General features: G+C 33.9%; 3 protein-coding genes across 3 annotated transcripts; 1 reads left to right on the top strand and 2 right to left on the bottom strand.

The window, feature by feature from the left end:
- Window positions 1-10,306: 10,306 nt before the first annotated feature.
- On the bottom strand, window positions 10,307-12,291 carry LOC102616091 (cytochrome P450 78A7-like). The gene is made up of 2 exons (XM_006473816.3): window positions 11,237-12,291; window positions 10,307-11,154 (listed from the first exon to the last, which is right to left on the bottom strand). Exons 1-2 carry the CDS (start codon window positions 12,236-12,238, stop codon window positions 10,519-10,521), a joined length of 1,638 nt encoding a protein of 545 aa, XP_006473879.2. The 5' UTR covers window positions 12,239-12,291; the 3' UTR covers window positions 10,307-10,518.
- A 5,369-nt stretch (window positions 12,292-17,660) lies between these two features.
- LOC102616567 (uncharacterized oxidoreductase At4g09670) lies at window positions 17,661-20,951 on the bottom strand. The gene is made up of 2 exons (XM_006473101.3): window positions 20,321-20,951; window positions 17,661-18,415 (listed from the first exon to the last, which is right to left on the bottom strand). The coding sequence occupies exons 1-2, from the start codon at window positions 20,789-20,791 to the stop codon at window positions 17,798-17,800; spliced, it is 1,089 nt and encodes a 362-aa protein (XP_006473164.2). The 5' UTR covers window positions 20,792-20,951; the 3' UTR covers window positions 17,661-17,797.
- A 2,778-nt stretch (window positions 20,952-23,729) lies between these two features.
- Window positions 23,730-24,303, top strand: LOC127902451 (class I heat shock protein-like). The gene is made up of 2 exons (XM_052441364.1): window positions 23,730-23,859; window positions 24,038-24,303. The coding sequence occupies exons 1-2, from the start codon at window positions 23,730-23,732 to the stop codon at window positions 24,301-24,303; spliced, it is 396 nt and encodes a 131-aa protein (XP_052297324.1).
- Window positions 24,304-24,581: the final 278 nt, after the last annotated feature.

Raw genomic sequence — 24,581 nt, 5'->3', positions numbered from 1 at the left:
TTGGGATTTTTTGTAATTGATATTTTAAATAAATGGATGTGGGGAGTATTTTAACAAGTTAAAATAATCCATCCATTATTTTGTATATCTAAATATATTCATTTATTAAATTACCTGGACCCATATAAAGATCATAAAATATTTTGATGAACTTATGTGTCAAAATCTTGAAATTTAACATTTTTTTTTATAAAACAAAAGGGGCTGCAGTGTTAATAACCAAGTAATTGCATCATTGCCATTGGAATAGCTTTTGCAACTCTTGGGTTGAATCTAATGGTTGGATCACAAAAAGACAAAAAATGAGGTACCAAATCACGGTTGCAAGGTAGCTGGACCCATGTTTGATATTGACAAATGAAGAAAAATTTTACCCAACTTTTATTGTTTTATAAAAGCTTCATCTATAAATATGATAACAGCTAGTCTCATTTAAGCATTCATAGCGTCAAATTTGAACAAAAAGAGTTATTTATTTGCTGAAAAATGTTGCCAATCATGAAAATTTCAGGTTTCCATATATTGGGATTTTTGTTATTGACGAGTTACTTCCTTCATTGCCCATCTGTAGTTTGTCAAAAATTTGAAGTAAGTAATTATTTGTTGTCCAATAACGATCATAATCCTGCAAAAATATCAATACAAAGCTCAGTTCGAATACAAAACGCAGAAATACATAATGTGCGTGTGTGTGTCTATATATATATATAACCCATTCCTTTCAGGTTGAGGATGTTCCATACACAAGGCTTTGCCGCACAAAGAAAATAATGACCCTAAATGGACAGTTCCCTGAGCCAACTTTGTACGCCCACAAGGGTGGTACAACTATAGTTGATGTGTACGATAAAGCCAATTAACACATAATATTACATTGGTGTTACAAGGAGGTGGCTACGGTACAGATTCTGTAACATACAGACCAGGTTAGCCGGCCCCCCAAGGGTGCCATTTGCTTGCTTTGTTTCCACATGCAGGGACACGTGGAGTGCATGGAGTGGGGGATGTATGTTACAGAATCTGTAACATAGACTTCTCCTGGTGTACAAATACCTCTCTCTACTCTCCTCTTGTGTATATATTGATTTATCTGGCCAGTGCAAACGTCTACCATGCATTTCTTTTGGGATCTTTTAGTTGTACTTGGTATGCTTTATCTCTTATTTTTGTCCAAATGTTCAAAAAATGAAAATATATCTGCACTAGATAAATACTTTATATATTGCTACAATCTCGAACAGTATGAAATAAATTCATTTACAAGATTTAGTTTGTAGGCACGGAGTGAAACAGCCAAGGAACCCATGGGGGGATGGTCCTGAATATATAACACAATGTCCAATAAAACCTGGAGAAAAAATTTAGCCAAAAAGTCAAATTTTCTTCAGAAGAAGGAACCATTTGGTGGCATGCTCATAGTGATTGGTTAAGAACAACGGTTCATGGAGACATTGTTGTTTATCCTAAGAAGGGAACTTATTATCATTTTCCCAAGCCTCATGATGAAATGCCCATCATCTTGGGTATTATTTTCATTAATTTCAACCAATAATCTTTAAAAATAATGCACAGCTGAGTGATGAAAGAAAGGCGTGATCGAGATTTATGATCAATTCATCAAATCAGGAACAAATCCTAATGTTTCAGATGCTTATCTCATTAACGGCTAACCCGTTGATCTTTTTCTTAGTTCAAAATTAGGTAAGGATTTTTCAATCCCTCTTAATGTCTTTGTCAAGAAAATGATCAAAACTCCCCTTGTTGTTTTTGTAAATTAGTTAATTTTCCTCATGTTCGAAACTTATTTAAGAAACTCCCACCCGATTAAAAAATTGTCAACTTTTCAACACATAAAAGTTGGAAATTAGCATTATTTTAATGGTATTAAGGGTTTGATGGATTCTTTTTTTTTTTAGTCTTAACCACGAGGTATCCTGGGGAGGGCCCCAACTGTGGGAGACACCTTTAAGCCCGTACCACAACTCAGATTAAAAGTCCCCGCTCGAACCGGGAGGCACAAGTTCTCAGCCCGTACCACAACCCAGACTAGAAGTCCCCGCTCGAACCGGGAGGCACAAGTTCTCCCAACAAAGGCGACTTTCCTGCAACTCAAACTGGGGAACAAACCCAATCAAGCCACTTAAGGGGACTCAATTGCCAGTGGAGCCAACACTTTATTGGTAGGGTTTGATGGATTCTGAAACAGGAGAAAATTAGAAAGTAATTAATTTACTGCAATAACAAGGATTTTTTTAATCATTTTTTTCCTCTATCTTTTGCTTCAAATTGCATTGTTTTTCCTCTTTATTCATAAACTTTGATTGATTACAAAGTTTCAACATTAGGCGATTCTCTATTACCGATGTTGGTATGTTTTAAAATGTAATTAGAAAATGTTAGGCCTTCACACATCAGAATTTTTTTTTTCTCCCCAATTACAACTTTGTTTTACTTGATTATATATACTTTTCACCATTACTTTCAACTTTCTTAAAGACACATTCAAGTTACTGATGGAATTGGGCAATACTTATCTCCTCCGCATGATCAACGCCGGCCTGGAGGACCCCGTCTCCTTCGCTGTCGCAAAACATGAGCTCACAATTGTGGGAGTCGACGGCAGCTACACCAAGCCATTAAGTAGAATACCTGACAATTTCACCAGGACAAATCATTGACGTCTTGATAAAAGCTAACCAAATTCCAAACAAATATTACATGTCAGCCAAGGCTCATTCCAGCGCCACCGACGTCTATGACGACAACACCACCACCACTGCCATTGTCCAATACGAGGGACTTTACCCATCTTCCAAAACTCCTTTGCCAAATCTTCCTTCTTATGATGACACAAAAGCTTCCGTTAATTTCTTACAAAACCTCACTACCTCAGACACCTAGACAGTGACCATCACAAATATAACGTGCCCAAAAAGTTAAACAAGAAATTATTTTTCACAATTTCTGTCAACTCATTGCCCTGTGACAAAGACACGTGCTTGCTTCTAGTATTAGTAACAGAAGCTTTGCCGCCCCATACACTGACATTTTAAAAGCTTAATATAAACGTGTTAGCGGCATATACAGTGATAATTTCCCTGCAAAGCCTCCTCTATTCTTCGATTTCACGGCGGATAATCTGCCGCTGAATTTAAGAGTGCCGAGAAAGGCCACGGATTGAGGTGAAAGTGCTTGAGTATAATACGGCGGTGGAGATTGTTTTTCAGGGGACAGATTTGCTGGCAGGGACTGATCATCCAATGCATTTGCATGGTTACAGTTTTTATGTGGTGGGTGGGGGATTTGGTAATTTTGATAGAGCTAAGGATGCTAAGAGATTTAATTTTGTTGAACCTTCTCTTCAGAATACAATTATGGTGCCTAAGAATGTTGGGCTGCCATTAGATTCACAGCAAACAATCCGGGTATGCGGCATTATTTTTCATTGTGCATGGTTAATATTGTTATTCCTATTCCTACTTAAAAATCATGGACTTATTTGATCAATATGGAAAGCTTGTTAAGTAGAGAAATATTCTTCCATTCTTCCAAATATTATGGAGTTATAATAATGTTAAAAAAGATCGTCACCAATGGATCTCTCCACCCCACACACCGTGTAAGCCATCCCACTTCAAATAAATAACTATTACATATCATATTATTTTTTAATAATATCAAATAAAGTAGAATTTTGAACAATTAAATAATTAAATCCCCGTTAATAGTTTTAACTTAAGGTAGAAAAGCGCATATTTTAGACAATTTAATCATTTTATATTATAAGGATAAAATATTCAAATTAAAATTATATTACACAACCTTAGTGATAAAAAATGGTCAAGAGACTTATGTATAAAAACAGATTTAATTGATTAATTATTTAAGCTTTTTCTTTATTATAATTTCTAAAAAATAAAGTGAAATTTTTATAAATAATTTTTAAAAATAGAGTGCGTTTACATAAATTTTTAGGCTGAAAATATCCCCACCACCCTGGCAATATATTTTTTTTTTTGGGAACTCTTCAAGTCAAGGAAATTTTCAATAAAATTGTCATTAACTAATCATAATTGTTAGACCAAATTATGAAAGGCCCAAAACCCACAAAAAATATAGGCCCAATAAAAATATTTTATATAAAATAACACAGATTTATTATCTATAAGAACAACTAAGGACTTACAATTCTAATTAAAATATCTGAATTCAAGATATGACAAAACGCCAAAAGCGTGATTTATCAAAGAAAAACCTAAGTCTATTCTTTACAAAGCATGACGTAAGTCCATTCTTATAAATAATGATGTAGGTTATAAAGAATGACCTAGGTTCATTTCTTATAAAAAATGACTTAGGAACTTAGAAAATATTTTTAAGTAAAATGCCTAAAGTGTGAGTTTTCGACAAACTGCCAAATGTATGATTCAATAAAGAATGACCTAGGTCCATTATTTACAAATAAGAGCGCACGAGCTACTAAGTATTCTACTGAATGCACCTATTGACAAATATACATTCTATAGAATAGACCTATGATAAATACACATTTTATGGAATGGGCCTACAAATAAATACACATTTTACAGAATACACCTACGAACAATACACATTCTACGAAATGCAGTTACGGATAAATATACATTCTACGAAATGCACCCACGGGCAATTATATGCATCTTATAGAATGTGCGAACGGGCTAATAAACATTCTACGGAATGAGCATACTACCTAACAAATATTCTGAGGAATGCGCTTGCGGGCAAAATGTTGCAAAATCAATCCTCTTTGTAAGGAGTCAATATAAGTGCTGAATTTAAGCTAAAATACATTAAAGGTTAATGGCCCAAAAACATTCAAATGTCCAAAGATTACTTGTCATGAGCAAGCATTGATACATATGAATATGTGTCTCCATGCATGGGTTTTGACTGACACTTGTCACAAGAAAAGTGACACATAACCTCTCCAATTGACTTTAAGTTGCATATATAAAGGCTAAGACCCCCCCCTCCCCCGATTTGAAGGTAAGAGAAAAAATGGTACTAAATGAGTTAGAAAAACTCAGTCCATCTCACTCTTGATTTTCTCTATCTAAAAATTGAGTAAAAAGAACTAAATTGAGCGTCAGAGGGTTATCGACGGCACGCGGAAACCCTTTGATGATTGTTTATTTTTGCAGAACAATTAATCACAAGAAATCATGTGATTTGAGACACTTACTTTAAGAAAAAAATAAATTACAGAACTCAATTTAAAAGAAAGTTCGAAATACAAATTAATCATTTTACATTAAGTAAAAATTTACGTCATCAATAATATTATTGGTATTTATTAACAGGAGCATGGTTCGTCCACTGCCATTTAGACCATCATCAGAGCTGGGCCATGCAAATGGCATTCATTGTGAAAAATGACAGATGTGCAAAAGCAAAAATGCTGCCTCCACGTAACATATGCCACCACGTTGAAGGAGTAGCCCACAAATTTATTGTGTTCACTGTAGTATTTCGTTTCTTTTTTTTTGTTGAAGTGTGTGAACTGTACAAGTTGTGTCACAAAGGGTAATTTTTAAAAACCTCCCCTGAGGTTTAGGCTTGTTGCAAGTAGATGGCGAGAATCTGTTTATTTGTAAAAAATTTTCTACCGTCAGTTAATTTTAACATTGACCGTTAATTGACTATGCAAAGATAATATTGCCCTTAACAATAGTTTGTAAACTGACATAACTAAAAAAAAAACTAAATTGTTGGCACGAAAAGCACAAACCCTATTTTTTGACAATTTTATCCTTGTCAATTCCAAAGATTTACAATATCATAGGTAAAGATTATGACCATTTCATTTTCAAGTTTTTAATTTTATCTTTCTTGTAGGAACTTTAAGGAAATATCAATAATTTAAAAAAGATTTTTTAAATTTTTAATTTTATCTTTTTTGTAGGAACTTTAAGAAAATATCAATAATTTAAAGAGGGTAAAATAGCCAACAATTTTAGTTTTTTTTTTAGTTATTTCCATCTACAAACTATTGTTAAGGGTAATATTGTCTTTGCACAGTCAACTAACGGTCAATGTTAAAATTAATTGACGGTAGGAGGTTTTTTACAAATAAATAAATTCTCGCCATCTACTTACAACAAGCCCAAACCTCAGAGGAGGTTTTTAAAAATTACCTTGTCACAAAAATCAACTTTTAATTTGAATTTCTTGGGGATCAAATGGAGTGTAATACCCCACACCCTTACAAATAGAGAGAGAGAGAGAGAGAGAAAAGAGGGAAGAAAAGCTCGCGGGGGAAAAGAGAACCGGGTCAACCCGAACCGCGAACGTAACCCGACCGGATCTCGCCGTTCCCGCCACCTCACCAGCCAAGGTTGGTATCGATCGGAAGCTTGTGCGATGTCGGTCATCTCAATGCCATCTTTATCGCCGGAAAATGTCCGGAAAGCCACCGTGAAAAGCCACAGGATCGCCGCATCAATTCGCTGGGATTTTTCTGGTTTCCGGTGACGTTACCACTTGAGTTTTGTTCCCCACCATGCCCTCTGCCATTTCCAGCCATCCACTGCCATTGGGGACGTCGTTTTGCCTCCGATCGGCCATTTAAGCATTCGCGGTTTCCGAGCTAGATTTCGGTGCCGTCGCTGCGCGTGGGAAGTCACCGTTGCCACCGTTGGACTCAGTGTGGCCATAATTTTCAGACCTGAGCTTCCCGTCGCCATCAATTGAATTTCGATCACCGTCGGTCGGCAAGGGCATTTCAGTAATTTCACACTCTGAGGGCAATTTTGTAATTCCAGACTTTGTGGGTATTTTAGTAATTGCTGAAATTGAGGATAAGTTGTTAATTTATGGTTTTGAGGTTAAATTGGTAAATTATGATTTTAGGGGTATTTTGATAATTTTGAATTCAAGGGTATTTTAGTATTTTAATATTCAAATTGACATTATTTGAGGTTAAGTATGGAATGTGATTATATTGAGAAGTTTGAGAATATTAGAGTTTATGATTATAATTTAATTTTATCTTGTGAGAGTATTTTTATTTATTTTTAGGCCAATGATATCGATACGTATTTATTTATTGAGGATGTTAGGAGGTAAGTAAATTAAATTTTTAAATGAATCACAATAAATAATATTATATATTTGACATATTTGAAAAACCTATTTTGATATATACGGATATGGATTTATATGATCTGTCGATGTGTTTATGTGATGCGTTGATATGATGTGTTATTATATGTTATGTGTGTTTATGGACACGAGCATACATATGTGTGAAATTTCATTGGCATGAGCACGAAAATGTATTATGTTTTCTATAAAATAAAAAAAAGTGGATTTTAGCAAACAAAATTTGAAGAAAGAAAGATTGTTTTACAGTTTTGGCTTGGATGCTTGAATTCGATACTGGCTTAGTGGAGGATATTTTGGATGTTATATTGTGTTTATGAGATAAGTGGGCGAGAGACGTGTTGACGTGAAGTCGAAAGTGTATGAAAGTTATGAAAGTTAAAGGAGTGTCCTACTAAGCAATAATTGAATGAAGGTAGCTCAAGTTGAAATAAGTGATTTGACAGAGAATGCGAAAGTTTGAAAATTACATAATGAGATTTCGATAATTTATTTTACAATGCTTTTCGAATACCATGGCACATCATCCATTTGCATATGTATGTATGTATATACTTTGGTAGATGAAAAATTGGTTTACTTATTGAGTTTCTTACTCATTATAATTTATTGTGATTCAGTTTTCATTAATCAGAATTGATTCATGATGGGTTACAAGAAGAATATAAATTGAGGACGGTAGATGATTTGGCATAAATTTTAAATTATTTCGTTGCAGATTGTGTAATACATTTATATTTTGAGGCTCGAATTTTTATGGATTGTAAAAGGATTAGAATTATTTTTTTTAAGAATATATATTAGAACCGCAGTTAGATTCGCCCTGTGAAGCTTGGGCGAGTCGTTACATAAAGAAAGAAATACCCAAATTAAGTTGACGGAACGCAAAGATAATAGTCAAAGATGATAGACACCTTTGGAGAATTTGATTATTGTGGGTTCAATTGATTGTATTGTCCCTACAACTTTATGTAGTGATCTTATTGGCAAACGTTAGTATATCTCAAAATTTTAATCAATTTAGTTGGAAGCGTGTTCAAGAGACACAATCTTAGATAAAGATTGTGAGTCTTTAGATTAAAACAAATTGAAAGATTGAGATGTAATGAATTTTATGATATAGTATATTAATGCTATAATATTTATTTTCTTTATTCTCCTTCCTCCTCGTCAGTGTTCTTTTTTTCTTTTCTCTTTTGTTAACTTTTTTTCCTCCATTGTTTTCTCTCTCTAATTTTATGAAAGAATCCGAACTCCCTTTCTTATCTATTTCTTCCCCTCTCTCCTTCTCCTCAAACGCTTTCAGTTTTCCTTACTATAAATATTCTATCAATTAATTCTTTTGAAGCAAATCTGGCCTGTTCATCCATTCAAAAAAAAAAAAAAATTTCTGGCCTGTTCAATTTAAGTATGGACATTTTACTTATAAAACCATAACAAAATTCGCTAGCCCAAGTTCTAATAAATTTTCAGTTATAATTACAAAAAAAAAAAAATAAGGATTACGGACTAATTATTTTTATTAAATATAATACATAGACAAATTTTTTCTATCGTTTCCTTAAAGCTCTTATGACGTTCATTAATTTATTTCTACCGGTAAAGAACAAGCTGGATACTTAAATCGAATCTCCATCAAGATTTGCCAATAATAATTTAAAATTAATGTTAACTTTGAAAACAAAAATTCAGAATATACTTTTCAAAACATATAACATATTTTATTTTGTTTGGGTAAATAGTTAGATTCCCAAGTTCTTTTTTAATTAAAAAAATGGCATAGTTAACCAACAAATTAAGTTCACGCAATCAGAACAATCCCATACTCCAATAAATTAACCTAAAATATCTACTAGGATCTTGGTTTTTACTTTGTAAGTGGCTTAAACAATAATATGAGATTAATTATATAATATGTCGGTGCCAATTATGAAGTTAGAAACAAAGACGAGCTCCAACAAGTTATTAACATCATGAGCTCAGAACTTCGTGTTCTTTCTTTCATAGGATGTTTTGTTAATAAATTACTCTCGAGTCTTACTTAATTCACTGAATCAATGTAAGTGTTAATTAAGAAACTTGATTAAATCACAAGTATCGTGGGTTTCGGCACCGACACTTTTAACCCCATTTGCTTTTACTTATTTGTTTATTTAACACCATCTTATTTTATTTATTTTTATATTTGTGAAACCCTACAGGCTCGAAGATGAAGCCTAACGTCCAGTTTCCTAAAATATTTTAATTATATTTTAAGGGGGTTAGTTTAACCAAATCCTATTCATAAGATTGATGTTCTACTCGTTCGTTCGTTGTTCTTTTAATTAATTAGTTTGTTCAATATGCACCCTTTAAGGAAACAGTCTTAAGGGACCCACCAAACTACTACAAGCATAAGTGTAACCATCTTTTCTCAATATATTTTTTTTCAATTCATTTAATAGATTCACATGTGCTTCGGTTGGTGAAACTTGGTGAGAATTATTGTCACAGATGAAGTTTTTATTTATTTTTTAATCTTTTATAATCTCTAGTATTATTAACTTATAAGCTCATATCTTAGTCAATGGTTACGTGCATTTACTAATTTTATTAGGTCACCAAATTAAGAGAAGTTGATATCGATCTTCCCATCGGCTAAAAGATTCAGTTACTGTATTGAGAGTAATGGTATTGAGGATTTCTCCTTTTAGCAATTATCTAACCGATCTTCCGATTTTCCAAGGCTTTACTATTAACATACATTAGTAGTCAGGCCTTTGCCATGGATCAAAATTCTCATCATCTTAATAATTGCGTATTAAGGAAATCAGTTGAAGGGTTTTCAAAAAATTGTTGTTCATCACATTCCAAGACAATATAATGCTTATGCCCACTCCCTAACTAATTTAGCTTTGGGAAGAAATTCTTCTTCTATGTGGTTAGGAACTATTCCAGCCGAGATTCAAGTTGTATTTGAGGTGTTAGTAATTTATGAAAGGTTTACTTTCTTTTAAAAAAATAATAATAATAATTACGTATACATTTAATTAGTAGCAAATAAAACGAAAGTAACAACAAAAAAATATATCTTAACAATACTTGGATAAAAATTATACATGTAATGTATCATATATAATCATACAAATTTTATTGTTCTTTTTATATATTCCAAAAAAAAATGTAAAGTTCAACTTATTCAAATAGGTTCAAAATGATAGAAAAAATTTTAAAAAAAAAACACAAACATAAAACTATTATACCATATATTAAACAGGACTAATGACCCTTACATGCATGTATTAATTTAGTCCGTAATGAACTAATTTATTTATTTTTCCATCCAATTTTCGAAATTCCAAGGATATTGAGGAAAATTAAAGCCCCAGTTAGACCCTAGCCCTGAAAAGCATTAACACGATTTCTAGGAATGGCAACAGCATGAAGAGGATTCTTCATTTCACAAGACAGCTTGAGCAGCTCAGTTAGGTCAACATGGTGAGCCTCGGCTTGAACCCATTCAAATTGCTGCACTAGCTTCGCCACCCAAAGGCTCACAGTCACAAGCCCTAGGTTCTTCCCAGGACAAACCCTGCGTCCGGCCCCGAACGGCGCAAGCCTGAGATCATTGCCCCGTACGTCCACGTCAGTGCCACCATGGCTCTTCGAGAATCTCTCTGGCTTGAATACCCAGGGCTCATCCCAAACATTTGGGTCATGAGTTATGGCCCACATGTTGACCATCGCCGTTGTGTTGGCTGGGATCACCATATCATTGCTGAGGTGGACATCCGATGTTGAGAGGCGAGCCCACGAGAGAAGGGGACCTGGCGGATGGAGACGTAAGGTTTCCTTGATCACAGCTTGCAGGTAAGGTAACTTTGCAACTTCAGCATCAGTGAGGGTCTTGTTACCGACGACCAGGTCAAGCTCACGCTGAAGCTTGGTTTGCACGTTAGGGTTTAAAATCATCTCCGCCATCACCCACTCTGTTAATATTGCAGTTGTGTCAGTGCCACGAAAGATCATTTCCTGAAAATGAAAAAATACAAATAAAATTAATCAATGTAACAATAATTAAAAAAATGAAAAATAAATAAATTTACATACGAACCCATAAAACAGCGACCATATCATCTTCATTGAGCTTTTCATCTCCATCCAAAGAGAGCAAAACATCAACAAAATCAGAATTATCAGAAAGGCTACTCTTGTCTTTATTAAGTTGACGTTCTTTGATGATTTGCTTCACAATATCCTTGACGCGAGGAACAAGTACTGAGCAACGTTCTTTGATACGAAAAGGGTCGTAAAAAAAATTAAGCCAAGGCAAATAATCAGACCAATTAAAAGCACCCAATATTTCAAATCCTTCTCTGACAATTTCATGCAACCCTTTGGCCTCGTCGCTTAGTTGCATCGCTGCATCGAATCTTTTGCCAAACACGGTTCCCATTATGTTGTTAAGAGAAGCAACTTGTAAATGATTGCGTAAAACCACAAATCCACTGATAGATTGTTCTTTGGCTATGGCGTTTAACATAGCAAAGCAATCAAGCTGGCGCCCAGATTCATGAGCCGCAATGCGCTTGGGGGAAAATAAGTGAGTTGATGCAACTCTTCTCAGGAGCCGCCAGTAAGAGCCGTTTGGTGCGAACCCTATGGCTCGGCTAAACATGAGGCTCTTTGCCGATTGCTTGATCGGACGGTTGGCAAAGTGGGGTGAGGTTAAGATTTCACGGGCGATGACTGGATCAGAGGTGACAACCAGTGGAGCAGAGCCCAAGCTTAAAGCCATGAGCTTTTTGGTAGCTTGGTTGTAAGCCATGCAAGCAAGGGTACGGTGAGCCAACCCGAGGCTCAAGCCGAACAAGCTGCCTACCAAAGGTAGGCCGCGGTGGCCGGGGATGGGAACTCGACCCATTTGGGTTCTTCCATTTTTCCAGGCCAGGCCGCCGGAGGAGAAAGCCCAAGTTAATAGGCCGAAGGATGAAAATGCAACGAAAATTGTGACCAACACATAAATGTTGCACGAGTTTTGGTTTTGCAAGATTGCAGGGAGTGTGAAAACCAGCAAGCTTTTGTTCTCCAAAGAAATCGAAGTTATTGAATCCATAATAGGAAAGTGACAAAGCACAAAAGGCACACAAGTGAAAAGAGAAATAGAGAGGATCAAGTTTGTAATGGTGAAAGAGCAAAGGGGAGATCGGTATAAATAGGAGTATGCATGGGTGTAGTGGGAGGGAGGGATTTGACTGTGGGAAATTGAAATCTTATTTTTAAAAAAGTTCAGGACTAGCGTGTTAATGTCGTGTATACGTCTACGTCTGCATGATGTTGATATATTATATCATTGAGGAGATCTTGAGAGAAATTTAGTCCGGGTCAAATGAAATCAGCTAGCCAGTGATGAAGCTAAGAGTGGTCTTAGCTACTTTTTATTGATTCTTTCAAAAATGAAAAGCTACTCTTTATGAATTACTTGTTCGTACGAATGTATTTTTTTAAGGGAGTCCTATGTTATAATTAATGTAACATACACACTCAATAACAATCACATAAATAATGAGCCTATATAATTTGTGTGGTTGTTGTTGAGTGTGTATGTTACATTAATTGTAACATAGCATTTGCCTTTTTTTAATTGATCAGTTAAGAGTAACAACGTTACAAAATATAAAAAATATAATGAATATTTTACATTTTATTGAAATTACACTAAAATTATTTTTTTTAGCTTTAAGTTTACAAAGCATATCACTTTTTCATTAGCGCCGTTAGATGATTTTAAAAAAAATTAGACGAAATGACTATTTTTTCCTTGAATGTTAAAAAAAAATATTGATTGTTATTTTGGATACTTTTAGAATCTGTTGTAAAATATTGGTTGTTATTTTGGATACTTTTAGAATCTGCTGTTCTTTTGGATTAATAGAAACAAGCTGTAATGTTTAAAGTTTCTGGTAACTAGTTTTATGATTTTTTAATATGTTTTAAATAACTATGATTATTTTTGTTGGTGATTGATTGTTCTTAAATATTTATTATTGCCATCTAAGATATGTTATTTAGGATATATTATATGAGCTTATGAACAACGATTCTTAATTTATGCCGTAAATGAGCTACAAATTAGTTAAAGCAATTATTTTGGTGATTTTATATCTTTAATTAATAGATTTGACGAGTTTATATAGCTAAATTTGCAGCCATCATTTGTCCTAATAACTACAAAATGAAATCTTTTTTTTTTGTCATTTAGTTAACCAACAAAGTGTTGGCTTCACTGGCAATGGAGTCTCTCATGTGGCTTGACTGGGTTTGCTCATCGGTTTGAGTTGCAGGGAAATCGCATTTGTTAGGAGAACTTGTGTCTCCCGATTCGGCAGGGACTTATAATCTAGGTTGTGGTACGGGTTTAAAGGTGTTTCCCACAGTTGGGACCCTTCCTATGATACCTCGTGGTTAAGACTAAAAAAAAGATAAAATAATCATTTTATTAATATTCTATTAAATCAACTAATAGTGTTAGGGGAAAATTAAAAAAATGATACACTTTATAAACTTCACTAGGATAATTACAAAAGAAAAAGAAAAACAATTGATGTTTTTCAAAAAAAAAAAAATTACGAAAGGTCAAGCGCTCATAACATTTGCTAATGAATCGTATGCAATTCAATCAATAATTGATACGAAAATTATGTAACTGCACACACAAATTCTGGGTTGGGATCTCAAGATCCAGGCCTCCGGCAATTGTGCCCATGAATGTCGGATCATAGGCCCACAGAACAAAATTACAAAGGCATACGTTAAATGAAATTTTCTTACCGCCACGGAGCGTGGGTAAAAGCCTGTGTTAGGGCCGGAAACTAGGAGGTGGCGTGTTGTGTTGGATATATTTGCTAAGTTTAAGAATCATCATCAGGTCGGCCATTTTTCACTCAATCACTTCGAGATTTTTCGCATTTACCATCACGAGGTGTCTTTACCTCACGTGCACACCATGTCTTCTTGCGTGATTCACAAGTCAGTAAAAAAAAAAAAGAGAAGCCTTGATATTTTGTGGTTCTTTCTTTTTCGCTTTTCTCTCCTTAGGGGCCTATTGAAAATATTGATGGCTACCGACGGAATGATTTCGTGGAGAGTAAAAAGATTTTCTGATTTGATTGTTTTATTTTTTGTATGCTCTGTCACTTTTCGCCACAAATCTTTTGTTCTATTTGTTGTGTGTCATATGTGTTTGTTTTATTAGATGGCATGGGTAAAGATCAATCGTATGGATAACAATGTCGTTCACATATACGAGTGATCAGATATTTATTTAGAAGTACAATATATTCAATTATTTGTATTATCTAACCACTCTATAGTAAGTGGGTTTAGTATTCACTAAGACTAACTTAACTTTTCAAATTCGAGATCTCATCTCAAACGATATAAAATTTGGTATAAATTTTTTATTTTTATTTACTATTCAAATAAGAATATAGGATATTGAAAATCTTAATTGAGATCTTGAATGTCTTGATTTTGACGTAAAATAAAATTTAAATTTGTATTTTAAAAAACATACAACAACTCCGTTTGATAAAGTACAAAGATCTGACATGTCGGTCATTTCTGTACGACAATAAGTCGATTTGATTGAAAAGAGACAGAGAAAGATAATTTGTCGATTATATGAATATGACATATTATTTACGATAAAATCTACAGTATATAATAATAAACTCATGTTGTTCGGGACATGTAGAATTTTAATTGAGATTTTAAATTTTAATTAGTATGGGATCATAACACATTTTTTTTATTTCAATTTACTATTCAAGATGAGATTCATGATCAATTTTTTTTCTCACAATTCATGATTGGGATGGGATCCAAATTGGCCAATCCTGGTCTGGACGTCCGATTTCCAAGCCTGTTATCTTCACCTTCAGCTAGCAATAAATTTATTATGTGATTGTTCGTTATCCCATGAGAAAAAGCCAATGTTCCATAACGAGCTGTGTTGCTATTGCATAAATTTAGACCTTCAATATAGTAATATTTTATTGGAGGGATTCTGATTCTAGAAAACTTATTACTAAGTTTACAACCAATTAATTTAGATTTTAGAAAGCCAATGTCATTGGAAAAGCGACCCACCAAGCCTTCCTAGTAATCTGCAGTCTAAATTATTAACGTGCATTTAGGTTTCACTCGAAGTCAATTAGAACCAAAGGGAAATGTGCTCGCTCCTAGAAGAATGTTGGGTCTAGGCTAGCACTCATAATACTCTCCTCCACGTACGGCCGATGGAAGGAAATATTATGGGGTCATTATAAGGTATTTTTATTTAGCTAAATTGTTGAGTGATTAATGATTATTATGCCGATTATCAATCTTCGATGCTATCTATGTAAACGTTGTCCTTTGGGAGATTGACACTTTCTGTCCTACAACTTCTAGTTTTTATCCTTTAGCTCCTTGTAATTTTTATAATATCCTATTGTATTTCTAATGTCAAAATAAGAAAAAAGCGACAATTTTGTGATTAAGATGAGTTTTGTTGTGAAATTTTTTACATGATAAGGTAACGAGATGTTATGAAAATTATAAGAAAGTAATAGGTTAAAGTTGAAAATTGTATTGTTAATTTAAGATAAATATTCATTCGTTTTTATAATTTGAGCTAATTATCCAGTTAATACATGTATTTTCAATAATTATACAAAATAACTCTAACATTTCTTTCACAGCTGTTGTATCTAGCTTTTCATGGGTAATATAATAGTTTTGTATGATATAACCTAAAATTCAAAAAAAAAAAAAAAAAACTTACATGCAACTGGTGAAATAAACGATAATTAATTAGATTTTAATGGAAACATATATGAGACAAGGATCCTTTGGATGATTTTTAAAAATATAAAAATTAATTAAGTAAATAATTCAAATTATGGATCAAATAAGCATTTATTGGGAGGGATATAATACCCATTCTACACATCAAAAAGTACGTACCACGATAATCGTGAGTTAAAAATTATCAGCATATGTTTAAATATTAGAACGATTGTGTAGTCATTCTATCAATAAATTATTAGCGATAGATCTTGTTAAAAGTTCACACTAAATTTCAAGGACCTACTTGGTAATTATTGTAATAGTTATAGAAGGTCCAGTCAGAGCTTACCCGAATAATTATAGCTTCTAGCTTACTGCATTCTTTGAACCTTTTTGAGATGAACATAAATAAAATCAAAACTCAAGTTTCGATTAAGTTTATTTAATTTTAATTTGTAAAGTGCCACACAATTCAAGAATTTGCTAAAAGTTTACTACAACTTGTGATTGTGTTTTGGCTTTTCACGTGCTATTGACACGGATTCTTAGAAATCTGTTTCGTTTTACCGTGAGGTTTTCTTTGAAGGCAAATTTTTGAAGAACACGTTGATTAATATGTTTTGCCTTTTTTATTGTCTTCACGTCAGAATAAACAAATGGCCGTTTGCGGGGTCTTGGGCTTCGTTTTTTTTTTTAAAAAAAAAAAAATTTGTTATGCAATAAAAAATATTCTAATAGGATACAAATTAAAGCTTCGGATGACTTCAAAGTTCAAACTTTATAATTTCTCTAAACTATGTAAGATAAGAGTTCTTCATGAATAGTGTAACACTTTTCTTTTTGGGTCAATTCTCTGTATCCCACACACAATAATTGATCCATAAATATCTTGTTATTCCATCTGGATTAAAAGCAAAATGGGCAGAGATCTTTTGCTCTTGATTTCGGGTTATTTAAAATGTCCATAGACACTCACGTTGTGCCACATGGGTGTTGATCTATAAAGCTTCAATAATTTGACTTCTTAAAATAAAATGTTAAGGGAAAAAAATGCTAAGTTTAAGGAATCATCCAATAATGTCCTAGCTCCTATAGCTCCTGAGTGGTAATTTATTCGTCTTCAAATTTCCCTTAGTTCTTTTCTATTTTTCTGAAAGTCAATTTAATCCTTTATTTGCCCCCAGAGACCGGCACCAAACTAAGCAATTTTCATCTTTCAAACAACTTTATTTTAACTGACCATCTAAATTTAAATCTAAGAAGTAGGCGTAAAATTAATTTGAGATTTGTCCACACACCAATGCCTTTGGAAAAGGAAAAAAAGTGATAATATTAAAAAAAAAATTAACACATTATAGTATCAAATACATTCTGACTTTAGTGGGGGTTAAAAAAAAAAACAAGCGGGCTTAACTTGCTCGATGCATCGGATTGGCCAACAGAAAACGGGTGGTCAAACCCTGAAACCCATCGTAGGCCCAGACCACTAAACCACAGCTCCAAGTGTTAGCCCAAATGGGTCGGGGCGATTCAAGCTGTAAGCCCACACCACAGCACATTTTTTTTTTTGACTACTGGCTTATTGGAGTAAAGGACTACATTAGTTTACCACCACCCTATTGATATTTATTTAATGGGGGTTCCCGACTTATGGGGTCTGAAGCGATGAAAACTGGGGGCTACTACTTACACGTCAAAACAGACAGTAGAAACAACGCATCACAAGCTGCAAACCTTACATATGCTGAACATGGCCGAAGAATCTGGAAATCTTATTACAAATGCGTAAACAACACTCAAATTTTTAAGGAAAACACCCAATACAGCATAGTAGAAGCCTTATTTACCACTTAATCTCAATAGGCTCGAAACCTCTTTCAATAGATGTCTTGACAGCATCAATAATTAGCTGTGTCTTCCTACTTATGATTGGCCACTTCTGCTCTGGCTTCGAACCATTTTTAATATTTGCAACCAAGCGGGAAAACTCTCTCACCATGCAAGCTTCCTGAGGAATATCTGTGGTTACGACGTGCTCACTTGGCAATGGTTCCCATCCTGTCACAAGATCATTGAAAAAGCATCTAGTATTTGTGAAATAAGAGGCCTCCTCCTCTCGGAAAGGAATGATGAAGTCATGAAGCTGCAGGGATCCGTTAGTTCCAGTAGCAGTTATGTCCATCGTCATATTTGCTAAAAAGGAGCAACTGAAAGTTGCTACTCTGCCATCATCCCAATGTAGAGAAGCTCCGCAAGATAAAATCACCCCTGCTTCATTGAGAACAGGGCCATGCATGGCTATAACCGTTTTTGGCAACTCATAATCATTTGCCCACAGGATTGACCGGATGCCATACCAACCAGCATCACCAAGAGCACCAAGACCATCAAGATCTGGCTTAACACGAATGTCATTTTTGAGGAATTCAGCATCACCAGCAAATGAGAAGCAGCTGTGCATCTGCAGAGCAGAAAGAGATCATTTTAAAAGTGATAACACATGGTCAATTTGAAAGAGAACTTGGTGGCACTCTAGCAGTGGGTAGACCACATACAATCCCTGTCCTAACTTTACCATATCTTTTGATTCATTTCTTCTGGAAAAATCCTAAACACTTTTTAGATTATGGATCTACTACCAAAAATTCAATGCACAATCTTACCATTCAATGTATATTCCTAAATAATCTCATTCTTCAATTATTATTCAATCATTTCATTTTACCAAGTTCAATGTTAGCATAGAGAATTGGCCGAACAAGATGTAGATGACAGAACAAGATGTAGATGACAGGCTATGGTCAGCACATCTCCTCGAACCAGGATTTACTTTTATATGCCTCTGAGTCCGGCTAAAGCACAACAATATTAAAAATTTGATTTCGCAGGATTTTTACTGCATGTAATGAATATGGCAAACTAGCCAGGATTTCAAAATGAGAATCATATAAGAGTGTGTCAACAGTATGGACATAATCACTTTGTACTACGGCTCCGTTTGGTACAGCTTATTAAATAGAGCTTATAACAGTAGAGCTTATAGCAGTAGAGCTTATACCAATAGAGCTTTCGGACAAAAAGTCATTGGGTGTTTGGTTGTCAATAAAAAACGCACTTTTGAACCATTAAACTATGTGATATTTTTTATATTATATATTTTTAGAAAAGCTTTATAACCTCTACTCCCAAAAGCTCAAATTTTGGGCTTTTGCTAGTAGAGGTAAATTAGCTTATTTAAGCTAAAAAAACTCTACTAAAAAAATAACCAAACACTATAAAAAAATTTAAAAAGTGCTTATACGATTAAATAAGCACTTATGGCTCTTAAATAAGCCATACCAAACAGGCACTACATCTCAGCTAATACATCTTTTACTCTTATGGTTCCTGGGGAACCCAAATTTTTAAAAAAAAAGGAAATTATCTATGAACCACCTTTGTTTTGTCATATGTATATCAAACCACCACAAAATTTTGGCATGTTCTTTGCACTACTTTTGTTTTTAAACTTGCATCAATCAACCACTTTGACACTAACAAATGACCCTTTTACCCCAAAATGAATTAAAAGATATCTTACTCTACAAAATTTTGAAAAATAAAAATGTTATAATTACAAGAGTACCTATGAATTTAATAAAACAAATAAATCTCAAAATCTAAGATGTTTAATTATTTATAATTATAAGTTCATTTAAAAATTATCATGCTAATTTTTTTAATTATAATTTCCCTAAAAACAAAGTTGGTGCATGGATAATTTTCCAAAAATGAATGAAAAAATGCCACCGTGCTTGAAACTGATCAAAGCCTTCAGCTCAACTAAAAACTTCCTAAAGTTCAAGATCAATGCAGATTTAATGAAACCATTCAATGAAAGTTTTGATATTGGATTTTGTCTGTTATGCAAACAAACGCGCCAATGACAGCCTTTGCAGCAAGCCAAGCAACAATCCAGAAAGAAACAAATTTCCCTTAGTAAGCAATTTTATAACCCTACAACCCACCACAATACAACATTTGCACGCGCACATACTACACAAATATGCATCTACAAAAACAATCAAGAGAGTGATGACTGAGAAAAAGAATGAAGAATGTAAAATGTTGGGCTTCTGCTAGGCATTTTATATAACCAGCCTACACATGTATTTTTATTTAATATAAAACTACTCATTTCGTGCGGACACAAGGTTTAAAATTATCTTTCATTCCAGGGCATTAGATGTATTACTCTTAATTTAAAATAATGAAAAAAAATTAGTTAATAATCAAGCAGAATTACTTCAAAGAGATGATTTAAAATTTTTAATCAATAAAATTAAAGAGAAAACAGAACAAAATCAACTAGTTAGACAATGATTACCGTTCTGAGCTGGCCAAAACGCTGCGGATCAGAAACAAACTCTTTCATTTGAGCCGTCCTGGGATTATGCACCCACATGGTACCATCCATTAACTGCACCCCATTTTCCTCGCAAGCTTTCAAGATCACATCAAACTCCGCTACGTTCAAAGCCACAGGCTTCTCCATCAACAGATGCTTCTTTTTTTGGGCGACAAAGATGGCCCATTTGACATGCATCGACGTCGGTAACGGCAAGTAGACGGCGTCGATATCCTTGTCATCGAGCAAGGCCTCGTAGGAGCCGTAGACTTTGGCATCAGGTGGGAAGTTGTTGGCTTTGGCGAAGTTAGTGGCTTTCTCGAGAGAGCGGCTCGCGACGGCTGATAGGACGGCGTTTGGAGCCAGAGTTATGGCGCGTGAGAGCTTGCGTGCTATGTCCGCGGCGCCGATTATGCCGAAGCGGATTGCTGCTTGGGATTCTGTCGCCATTTGTCTAAGCGCAATCGTAATCGTGGGGGCCGGCTGCGCACCTGCTTTACTGGTCTGAATGAAAGGAGAGCCGAGCGGCTATTAAATTACCAGAGTTGGTATAATAATATAAAGATCCCTACAATTTTGGAAAACTCGCTTATTACTTATTAGAGATGTGTAGTTCCCTCCCTCCTGTTAAATTGTTATATACATATATACATACTTTGTATTTTAATATACAAAACTCTCCATATAAGCGGTCGCACAGACGGACCTGTCTATGGTACAGATTCTGTATCAAACATCTCCCGTCATCCCACCATCCGATTTTCTATTGTTTAGTTTCTCACTCCACGTCCAACCACATCCAACGGCTGATGCTGCAGTCTGTAGCTTACAGAATCTGTAAGCTAGTCAAGTCCCGCACAGACTCTATGTACAAGCTATTATGTTTGATGAGGTCACACAAATTAAAAAAATGATGAAAGATAAGAGTCGGTGTTTACTGATAAGTGAATAGGGTTTATATATTTTAAAAAAGAAAATTAATCTAAATTTATAATTAGGTATTTTCTATTTTTTTATACAATAATTTCATAATTTTTTTAGATAATGTCTCTCTGATGTATAACATAAAAATCACCCAACACAAAATAAAATTCATATTTTTCAGCTTAATTATTGATGCTTAAGTGGCGAAACATAACATGAAAGTCTCAAATGAGATTTATTTTGAATGAATTTTTGTCGATTAGACACAATAAAAGGTCATGTTTAACAACAACAACAAATAAAAAAAAAGGGATATATTCATGACTTTAAAATAATAATAATTATTAGTTATGTTGTAGAAATGATTAGTTTTGATGAGATTATGTTAGATGTTTGGTAGAATATATTTTTAAAAGTGCTGTAATTTTTAAAAGTAGTTATATGTATGCGGTAAATCTTATTATTAAACTACTGAAAGAATTTAAATGACAAATTAAATATAATATTGAAAAAAATTTATTTACATTTTTATAGGATGTATGTAAAATATTTTTATTATGTACATATAATAATTAATAATTAAAATAAATGTTTTATAGTATCAAAAAAATTTTGTTATATCAATGGTAATAATAATAATCGCTTAAAATTAATGATTTTATTTCTTAATTAATGAACATAAATTTAAATTTTTATAATATAATGAAGATATATATAGAATTGTATTAATTATAAAATTAATTTTTAAAATTAAATTTTAAAAACAACTCATTCCCTACTTTAAAATCTATAGTAGAATGAAGTAATTTTATCGAATATAATTTTTTTTTAAAAAAATTTAAATATTAAAATTAATTTTTAAAATTTTAAAATTATTTTTAGACTTTTTTAAACCAAACCAAAACGTAAACGGCCACTTACTCATACATAAATTCGTAATCGACCCATGTTAAATTAATATGTTAAAAGACTTGCCCCTGTCATTTATTCGATTGATGAAAAAACTATTAAGCTTAAAAAGCTTTGAAGAAGAATCTGGATATCTTTTCGCTGCACAAGTCGTTAAGTCATTATATATATATATATATATATATAAATTGATCACATATATAATGTCGCAAATGCAAGATGTTGGACCACGATTGAATTAATTTTTCGAACAGAAATGTGAACACGTGGAGCAATTCAAATTCCATCTTCCATGACAAAAAGAATACGACACGTAGAGAATGTTGTTTATACGGTAATAAAGCTTTATACGAGCGATAATATTTATATAACATCTGCGAGATTGAGACTCGTGATTAGTATCTGATTTATTCTTCAGTAAAAGATAACAGCAATACATATAGACTTTATGAAAAGGGCCATTTAGAAAGCGACGCATTATTTAAAATTACAATTCATAACGGTACTAGTTGTAACTTATATTTGCATCCGCTCATATCACGTTATAAATTTGGAGATGAGTGTTACGTATACGAAATTGGATATAAAAATTTATATTTTAGATAATTGAATATAATAAACTCGTGTATATAATACAATCAAGTGTCATAAAAATAAAGAGCCAGTCTATTTGTGTGACAACTGAAGATTATGTGGCAGGTTTGTGACAACACACGAGTCGCACACCATCTACGTGGCAATCAAACAAAACGAATCAACAAAATGCACGAACAAACAAACATGTGAAAGCTCCCATTATCTCAATTCTTCTCTGGTTTTCATACATGTGTACTTATACATGTCTGATGTGCTAATAAAGAAGAGCTATACGTCACCAGATGAGTGTCTTGGGCAGTGATTTCGTGAGTTACTTATATAATAACTCTTGTTCGAAAATTGTTAAGTAGTTCTTAAATTTTTCAACTACCTGAGTTAAAATATTTGCGGAAAAATTAGAGAAAAAAGTGTAATATACCCAAGAGAAAATATTTTATTCACAAAGAATATTTATAAAAGAGTTTATAAGTTGTTTGAATTACTGACAATTCGTGTTTTATATCTTATATGTTGAAAATATAAATGTCATGTCTTATTTATAAAGAATGGTTACCTAATTATAGATAATTTGAAGTGTAGAAAGTTTTTAAAGGTTAGTGAGAGTTCTCATACCTAGCAAATGCCTAGAGTATTCTAAAAATAAAAATAAAAATAAAAAATTCATGTACAAGCCACATGCTACACTACTCTAGCAAATTCTAAAGAATTTTGAGACTGGAGATGAGAGTGTTATGGAGTGTCTAGCTCGAAATCAAGCAAAACTAATACACCTTAGCTCAGTTTAACCCTCTTTGACTAGAAAATTTGAGTGGACAACGACATATAGATAGGATTTAGCAATGCTACATTATGTATGTATTGACTTCAGTGGGACTGCGGTTTGGAGGAGGGCACAGAGGTGATCCAGTGAGGTTTGGGTCACCGCCACTCTTCTGATGTGTGGGACACCCCCCTAGCAATGAAGCAATCTGGCTTCGAGATTGAGAGCTTGAACACGAGAATGACGAAATCACCAATGCCTTTGCTCATGCTCGCGTTGATTTGGCAAGAAACTGAGGACGCACATGTCTTTCATGCTGACCTCCCAGGTTAATAGATTTACCTCTAAATTCAATGCTCGACTCTCTTTTCTCAGAAACTGAGGACGCACATGTCTTTAGTAACGCCTGCTCTCTCTACTACGTCCGTACTCCACGCATGAAACAAAGTGAAACTGCTTCGTAGGCTTATGTGCCCTCATTTCACCGTTTTGTGATTTTGCAAAAGCCCTAGTGTCTAATCTCCAAGCCTTGTGCAATAACGGCCGCAGGGGTGAGGAAAGAGGACGTGAAGGTGAAAGTAGAAGAGGAGAACAAAAGAGCATGTGGCACCGTGCTGAAACCCGACGTGGCAGCTTCGTGAGGCGGTTCCGGCTGCCGGAGAATGCTAAATTGGAGAAGATCGACTCTGGGCTGGACCATGGGGTGCTCACCCTGACTAAGACGAACGTCCAGGAGACGCCAAGAAATGTTAGGCATATAGATGTTGCTTAGGTTAATTAGGTATAGTATGTGATGGTTACTATAATTTAATTTACAATAAATCTAAAAATAATTACTCATGACTTGTTTGAATTATTTTTACATATTACCAGTGACTATCTTTAACCAGCGAAGAGTTACATATAATGTAACTTGACAGCAGTCTCTTCATTAATAATATTACTATCAAAATATGCATATATGTATATACATATATACATATACATACACATACACAAGTAAACTAAGTTTCGATGGGATGAATTAAAAACGAAAAGAAAGAAAATGAT

The sequence above is a fragment of the Citrus sinensis genome, chromosome 5 (genome assembly GCF_022201045.2).
Source record: "Citrus sinensis cultivar Valencia sweet orange chromosome 5, DVS_A1.0, whole genome shotgun sequence".
In the NCBI taxonomy this organism is placed as follows: Eukaryota; Viridiplantae; Streptophyta; class Magnoliopsida; order Sapindales; family Rutaceae; genus Citrus; species Citrus sinensis.
This window is presented reverse-complemented; position numbering and strand designations above follow the sequence as displayed.